Source organism: Melitaea cinxia, chromosome 21, assembly GCF_905220565.1.
Source record: "Melitaea cinxia chromosome 21, ilMelCinx1.1, whole genome shotgun sequence".
Classification (NCBI taxonomy): domain Eukaryota; kingdom Metazoa; phylum Arthropoda; class Insecta; order Lepidoptera; family Nymphalidae; genus Melitaea; species Melitaea cinxia.
This window is the reverse complement of record NC_059414.1, coordinates 9,115,985-9,124,044: the sequence shown is the minus strand read 5'-3', so window position 1 is coordinate 9,124,044 and position 8,060 is coordinate 9,115,985. Positions and strand designations below refer to the sequence as shown.

Below are 8,060 nucleotides of genomic sequence, written 5' to 3'. Positions count from 1 at the left end.
ACGGTCCCGAAATTCGGTTTTACCTAATCTAAAGATTTACCATAAATAGTAATAAATCTCACTTCAATGATATCTGTAGACTTCTATAAAACTATTTGACAATGACATTACGTACTGTCAAGTGTCCGTATTCCGTATACAGCTGTCTGTAATTCCGAATTCAGCAACAAATCAACTTGTCGGCGAGTTCTATATTAGTGTAAATGTAACACTTGCTTAGTGTAAATTTAATTAAACCACTACCAAAATAATTTGTAAACTTAAATTATGGTTAAAATAATATTTCTCCATCCAGACTTAGGTATTGGTGGAGCTGAGCGTTTGGTTTTAGATGCCGCATTGGCGTTCAAAAGTAAAGGCCACGACGTCGCTTTTTACACGAACCATCATGACCCTACTCATTGCTTCGCCGAAACCAAAGATGGCACTTTTCCAGTGACCGTGATCGGGGATTGGATTCCACGCTCTATTTTCGGCAGATTTAAGGCAGCATGCGCCTACACTCGAATGGTATTCGCTGCGGTATATTTAGCTTGGTATGTTATTCCAGTCGAAGAGCCGACTTTAATATTTTGTGACTTAATATCATTATGCATTCCGTTCCTAAAAATGGCAAGAGGGCCTTTTAGAATTGTATTTTACTGTCATCATCCAGATAAGCTTTTGACAACTGAAGGAGGTGTGTTAAAGAAGATATACAGAGCTCCATTGAATTGGTTAGAAGAATTCACAACGGCTCGTGCCGATAAAGTTTTAGTGAATAGTAAATACACAGCTAGAGTATACCAAGATGCATTTCAGAAAATAAAAGATGTTCCCGATATTTGCTATCCATCAATAAATACCGAGTTCTTCAAGAGAACTATACCAAAAAGTTTAAAGGAAGTTGTGCCTGTTGGGACTGACAAGTTTGTTTTTTTATCTATAAACAGATATGAAAGAAAAAAGAATTTAAAGCTAGCCCTGAAAGCACTCGCAGAGTTAAAAAATATTATTGATGAGTCTGACTGGGAGAGAGTTCATTTGATAATGGCTGGGGGTTTTGATCCTATTAACTTAGAAAATATGGAACATTTTATGGAACTCAGTGACTTAGCGGCTGATCTTGAAATAGAGGATAAAGTTACTTTTTTGAAATCTCCAAAGGATGTAGAAAAAGTGTCCCTACTTTACAATTGTAAGGCATTAATATATACTCCATCAAATGAACACTTTGGAATTGTGCCACTAGAAGCTATGTATTACAGTAAACCTGTCATTGCTGTAAATAGTGGAGGTCCTACAGAGACAATTGTAAATGATGTTACGGGTTTCCTCTGTGAGCCAGACAGTCAGTCATTTGCTGATGCAATGAGCACATTGATTATGAATCCGGAATTATGTGGGAGACTTGGTGAAGCGGGAAGGAAAAGATTTGAAACCAAATTCTCTTTTGAAGCCTTTTCAAATCAATTAGATGGAATTTTAACAAGGGAGAGGCAACTTATCTCTGAGGCAAGAGCAATTGAATATGAACAGAGGAAGACTAAATAACATAATGCCAACACTCCGACAATTTTTGATATTGTTTGAGTGTTATTAATTGTAATCTTCTGTGATAGCCTTCACTACAAGAGAGTTGATAGATAAATTGTCCAGATCTATATTCTAAATTAATTAAGTTCCGGTTTTTCTATATTTCAACACTCATTTACCTTATTTGTTAATTAATTAAGGCTGTATTTTAACATATTTTCAATCGGCTTTCTTAAAAAACTAATATTGTTATTACCATATTTTTATAGTTATTGGAATAATTGTTTATATGTATGTATTAATGATTAGGAAACTAGAGTGAATTTATTTGAACTTTGTGAACTAACGACCTATGTTATGTTATTAGCATTATAATCTTGATAATAGTTACAGAATTTGTAAATAAAACTTGCAATTAAAAAAATATTAGACAGTTTAATGATAAAAAACAAAGATAAAATAATAAAAATATTTTTAATCATGTCATAAGAAAGTTGCTGTTTGTGCAAGTAAATAAGTAATAATAATAAAATCAATATTTTTTCATACAAATTGTTCATTTTCATTTATTACGTATTACATTCTATAGTAATTTATTATAATTTATGTAACAATTATTAATTTGTACACTTCCTTACCACTTTTCTATGCCTTGTTGTATACTCAAAGGCCCAAAGGTTATCTGGAAGAAATTGCTCTTTTAGCGAGGGTGTAAAATAAAGAATACTATTATATTTATTATTTATGATGGCTTTTTAACAATTTCAGACATGTGATTACTAAATTTTCCTTTTTTAAGTAGGAACAATTTCCATATAATGTAAATAATACTAGTGTTAGATTGTTAATATCAAATAGGATATTTGAAAAATATACGTAGGAAATTAAATATTTTAATATGCCAATGTTTAATTGTGACATCGCCCTGGTGTAGTGGCGTATCGGCGCCTTAACACCTGCTTAAATGCACGTTAAGCTGTCAGTCCCCATTGTTATTATAGAAACTTTATTTCGATTGTTACTTTTAGTAAGGAATATATCCGCCAACCCGCAGTAAATTAACATGGTGGATTAAGCTTCAACCCTTCTCCTATATATGGAGAAAGGGGCCTATGCCCAGTGGTGGGATGTTACAGGCAGAATCTATCAATGTTTAATTGTAAGGTTAACATTATTTCGAAAAGCTAGACAGTTATAATTAGGTTGATAAAATAATTTACCTATTAAAAAAATGTAGTACATAGTAAGTGTTTAATATTGTTATATTACAAATTAAAAAAATATATATGTTCTGTTTTATGCTTAATCTTTTGTCATCTTGCAGTTCTTTAAATGTTATAATGTCTATTTGCTCCTATCTATTATAATCTTAGACGGTAAATTTGTACGTGTAATGTTTTGTATATGTAAGTGTGATTTTTGGTAATTATTGAAGAAAAATTTCAGTTGACATACCTTGTGAAAAGTGCTTGTGTTTGTTAATTAAAGTTACGAATTTTACTAAGTCATTACTATATGACAGCATTTGCTATTTTTGTAATAATTATTAGGCATTATGAATGTTATTATTTGCTGTTTTAAATAGACATTCCTTATTGTTGAAATATATGATGAATAAGCAAATCTTGTGTTATTATTCCATTTACTTCATGTAATTTTATATGAAAAAAAAATTACTACATATTTTCACCATACTGAGACAATAATAAGATATTGATGCTAGTGTACATAGTTATGCATGCACCCCAGACCTCCGTGTTAGATTAGTTCGTGACTGTTCCACTGACCTAGCATTGCCACTGGGCAGCTCATAGAATTAACTCCGTAAGACAAAACAGAGGTATATAATTATAATATAAGAGGTAATAATTCTTAGACTTGTTTTTGAAAAGATATTATTGTAATAATATACTGTGTGAGAATCAGAAATATACCAGCCTCCAAATCGGCAACATGTTTCTCATTTTATTTCTTAAGTTTAAATATAAGTAGTTTTTAAAAAATCCTTTGTCCAAAGGGAAAGTTTGACTATATAGCCTAATATTTGTTATTGTTATGTCACATGTTAAATAATAAGCCATAATAGTTTACAAAAATAGGTAATTTATTTAATAGCACATAATGTACACTTAATAATAATATACACGTATATTACATATTATTCAATAATAACTTTATCTGTAGTGTCATACACTTTGTCCACTGTTTCGGCTGGTAGTGGATCAATTAGTTCAAATTGTAGGTCGTACTGCTGATCCAATCCTAAATAACTGTCGCTCATTATATACACCGTGTATATAATTCTCCCTGGAATCAAATAATTCAATAAATTGTGTAAAAATTGCACTTTTATTATTTATTAATTATATTTTTTGATTACATCGACTAATTCACTAATGATAATATTAATTAACAACCGCCCTGGTATAGTGGTGCGAGTAGTCGCCTAAACACCGACGGTTTGCAGGTTGTAATCGTTTGTACAAATATTCTTTTCCTGTTTGGATGTCTGTCCTCGTAGGTCTCTCCACCGCGCCTTGGAGAGCCCGTTAAGCCGTCGTTCCCGCTTGTTATCATGTTACACCTGATAGCGATCGTTACTCAAAGCAGGGAATATATCTGCCAACCTGCATTGAAGCAGCGTGATGGATTAAGCTCTGATCCTTCTCCTACGTGGAGAAAGAGGCCGTTGCCAAGCAGTTAGATGATACAGGCTAAATGCAATTCAATAATGCATAAGGTTATTCTGTATGCTGTATTGAAAAATCTTTGTACACATAACTGCATGCAAATATACAAAACAAAACATGTAGGTAATACAATAAATAACAGATAACATGTATATATACGAAACTACATACACGTAATATTAGATATAGGAGACAAGACGTGTTAGATTACACATTTTTAATACAACTCTTAATAAGATTTTTTTTTAACTTTTTGACTTAACCATTAAAGACTGTTGGTCAAAGCACTCGTGTAAAGATTAGAAGTTATTATTTAACTATAAGCCCATAAGTTTCCGAGTTATAATGTGCTGAACGGATCAAAATAATAATAAATGACAATAATAATTAAGGTAAGGTGCAATATAATAGAAAAAAAAAACCAAAAAAAAAACTATATCTTTTTGCATGTAAGTATGTTTGCATCAATTAAGTTAGCGTAATTTTGGTCGGTGGACTCACGTCTGCATTAGGGACATTAGGATAGAATAATTAGTTTTCTTAATGTAAGCTGCAATAGTGTAGGTACCAAGTAACGATCACTAACAAAAATAATAATTGAAATAACAAAAGCACGGGCATTATAAGCCTGTGGATATATCTTTATATATTAAACGTGCTGAACATAAACGGAGCGACATAACGTTAATTTTTTGTTTTAGTAGTGAATAGGTACGTCCCCCTCTATTTATCACAACTTCAATCGGCCTTATCACCAGTATTTCATATAGGTTTTAAACATGATCTAGGTCTAACTTTTTCCACCCATCTTAGATAGAATTTTCTTGCTGTTCAACTTTGTTAAATTGTTTACCATTTGAGTACACAGCACATAGCTTACTCAAACAATTTTAAATAGCATGCAGATCAGAGGGTTGCGATGGCCACTTTATACCAGCCAGCCGAATAAGTGATAACAAATTTGCGACTTTCTGCTAATTGCAACTATTACACAGTAAATACATTATTACAAACTAAATACATATCAAACTATTTCTAAAGCTTGAAACATTAATACTAGTATTTGATAACATGCGTTTACTTCTCACAGATATATGATTATTGACGTAAGACTTAACATTTTTGAATATCATATCAAAAATTGACCGTTCTAGCGGGGATCGAACCTGCGTCTCCGACTGACCGTGTCGGCGCTCTAGCCAATTAAACTATGGAACAATGTACCCGCTAGATCGAATTTTGTTGATATGATGATTTTATTTTCGGTTTAAGCGAACCGTGGCGCCGTCTTTAGTGAGTTCTTTACAGAAACCCGTAACTATTCAAAGTTTCATATTAAAATGAAAATCTTTGACAGGAGACGACACCATGCTATTTTTAATACCTATCTACGATTTTTATTTTTGTGTTACCCACACATAAGGAATTCTAAACATTAAAGTAAAGTAAAACTAAAAAAAGTAACATTAAAAAAGTAAGTACTTCTTTACGCACACTTGACTTGAGGAGTACGCTGGTGAATGCGTGACGAGAGCGTTACGAAAAATGTGATCAAGCGAGGCGAACGGACGTTGAGAGGCAGATATAAGTTAGTGAAGATAGAAACAGAGAGAAAGTTACGTTTCGTATAGTACTGTAGGAGCAACTAAGGATGATTTACTTCAGTCGTGTGGTCTAAAGCAAACTCGTTTTTTTATTAATATTTGAGAAGAAAGCTGGTGAATGCGTGACGAGAGCGTTACGAAAAGTGTAATCGGGCGAGGCGAACGGAAGTTGAGAGGGAGATATAAGTTAGTAAAGATAGAAACAGACAGAGCTACATTTCGTATAGTACTGTAGAAGCAAATAAGGATGATTTACTTTAGTCGTTGGGTCTAAAGCACACTTCTTTTTTTTAATAATACTAATCTTACCTGTATTAGAAGGCGTGTAGAAGGTAACGTGTGTAGTTCCCTTAGCCGGAACCCGCTTAAGGGCGTGTAGCTCTCCATACTCGATGGAGCCGAGTGTTATAAACCAACCCTCGTTCTTGTTGCGAGGGAACCGAGGGCACAAAACATTATTAGGGTTGCCACCACGTCGGCCCATGTCAATCACGAGAGTGTATTCCTGTGTAGATATTTTAAGTCGATTCTTATACCCATTTGATGCACTTAAATTTATATTTATAAAACGCATTGGATTATTAATGTTTGAAATTATTTTAATAGGAATGATACTAGACAACTAATGATAGTAGACATCAGTCATTTCTATACCAAAATATTCTGGGACTAAATATATATTTGATGTCATGTCTATATGGAGTAGACTTGGGTAACTCATGAGTGAGTGATACAAATGAAACATATCTTTTTAAGTGAGCTAGTCTCTCATCAGCTCACTTGCGTTTCAAATATATCTCCAGCTCACTAGGCTTATGATTCATTTTCGAGAGACTGACGTACTGAGCGGGAGTAAACGAGACTGAGCTAGTGAGCCACTCGATCGGACGATGGCGTTTATCATGCGAAAGAGAGAGATAGTTAGCTATGGCTCTGTATCTATTCGATTTATATGTCACAAGGTCATAGACTCAATCGTCTTGCTTTGAACAAGCGAAAAAGTATTTTTTTTACGACAACATAAGGTTGCATTTTGGTTGCATTATAAAATTATTTCACTGAGCTAAATGAGCTGAAGAGCTAAATGAGTGATATATATCCTAAGATCAAAATGATATATATCTCTCTTTTCTTTTGAGTGATATAAACTTCGCATGGCTACTATATGTAGTTTTGCTATATTACTTCTGACATAATTATAATAAATCAAATTAATGGAAAAAAATTTAAAACGGTTCAGTAACTTCAGAGTTATAGTTATCGATTGCAAAACAAAGAATATTTTTACTTTACATAGACAAAATTAGCTTCGAAATAAATTCCAAGTTTCTTTTTTATAACTTAATGTATTTTGAAAGAAATATGTTTTGTTCTAAATAATACATTTATATTGGTAGTTGTAGTTTTTTGTATAGTAGTTTGGTCAGTTAGATTCCTAATTACCATCTACTAGGTAATATCTCGGGAATATATTCAATATGAAAATTCAAAATCGAAAATAACTTTATTCAAATAGGCTTAAAGAGCTCCTGTGAATCTTAATTTTACAAATATAAATTTTAATTTATCGCTAAAAATGAAGCAATTAAGAAAAAAATGGACATTAAATGTGTTATAGTAAACCTGATCTGCGTGTAAAGGAATCCACTGGTCCTTCGGAGGCGGCTGTCGGAGTCGCTTGTCCTGTTCGTGGTCTGCGTCGTACCACAAACCTCGCACGTGGAAAGTAAGATCCAAAGTCGGTAAGTCGCAAACTGCCTGTAATTAATGTAAGATATATTGTAGGCGGTGTTGCAGTTAGCTTGTGTTGTGATAACCTCATTTTTGTTTGAAAGAATATGAAAAATCTTTTTATAGCACTGTAGCGAGGATATTAAAAAAGGGTTTTTAGTTTCTCGAATGAACACAGAAGCTTTATATCAAATACTATCGTTATCAATGATTATGGATTTTTTATGGTGTTGCTTTATATAAAAATATGAAATTTAAACCTGTGTTATGAGATAATAACTGGTCATTAAGAGCCATTTCACAATTTTACGCTCTGCAAGTTTAGGTAAATTTGGTCGCATCGCGCGAGTCGTACGAGCCGCGCGATCTTTGTGCTAGTAAGTATAGTGTGACAACCAAAAGACCATCTTGATCATTTTCTGATGTATAATAAAAATTATAAGTATGGTATAAAGTGTTTTTTACATAATTAATTTGTTAAAAATTTCAAGTATGTTATATAACAACAGTCAATAAATTT

At 32.7% G+C, this 8,060-nt stretch overlaps 2 protein-coding genes across 2 annotated transcripts in view; one reads left to right on the top strand and one right to left on the bottom strand.

Annotated features, from left to right (window-relative positions):
* Window positions 1-267: 267 nt before the first annotated feature.
* On the top strand, window positions 268-2,067 carry LOC123664041 (alpha-1,3/1,6-mannosyltransferase ALG2). Its single transcript, XM_045598663.1, has one exon. The coding sequence runs from the start codon at window positions 268-270 to the stop codon at window positions 1,531-1,533; it is 1,266 nt and encodes a 421-aa protein (XP_045454619.1). The 3' UTR covers window positions 1,534-2,067.
* Window positions 2,068-3,611: 1,544 nt separating this feature from the next.
* LOC123663896 (activating signal cointegrator 1 complex subunit 3) overlaps window positions 3,612-8,060 on the bottom strand; it is a 39,494-nt gene continuing 35,045 nt past the window's right edge. Inside the window, exons 37-39 of the mRNA XM_045598543.1 lie at window positions 7,433-7,567; window positions 6,119-6,314; window positions 3,612-3,822 (exon numbers count right to left, since the gene is read on the bottom strand). Of these exons, the coding sequence (XP_045454499.1) occupies window positions 3,674-3,822; window positions 6,119-6,314; window positions 7,433-7,567 (480 nt within the window). The 3' untranslated portion in view covers window positions 3,612-3,673. The remainder of the gene's footprint in view (window positions 3,823-6,118; window positions 6,315-7,432; window positions 7,568-8,060) is intronic.

What these genes read in the sequence shown, in the direction of transcription:
- LOC123664041 (XM_045598663.1), top strand. Translation starts at nt 268, where the DNA reads ATGGTTAAAATAATATTTCTCCATCCAGACTTAGGTATTGGTGGAGCT.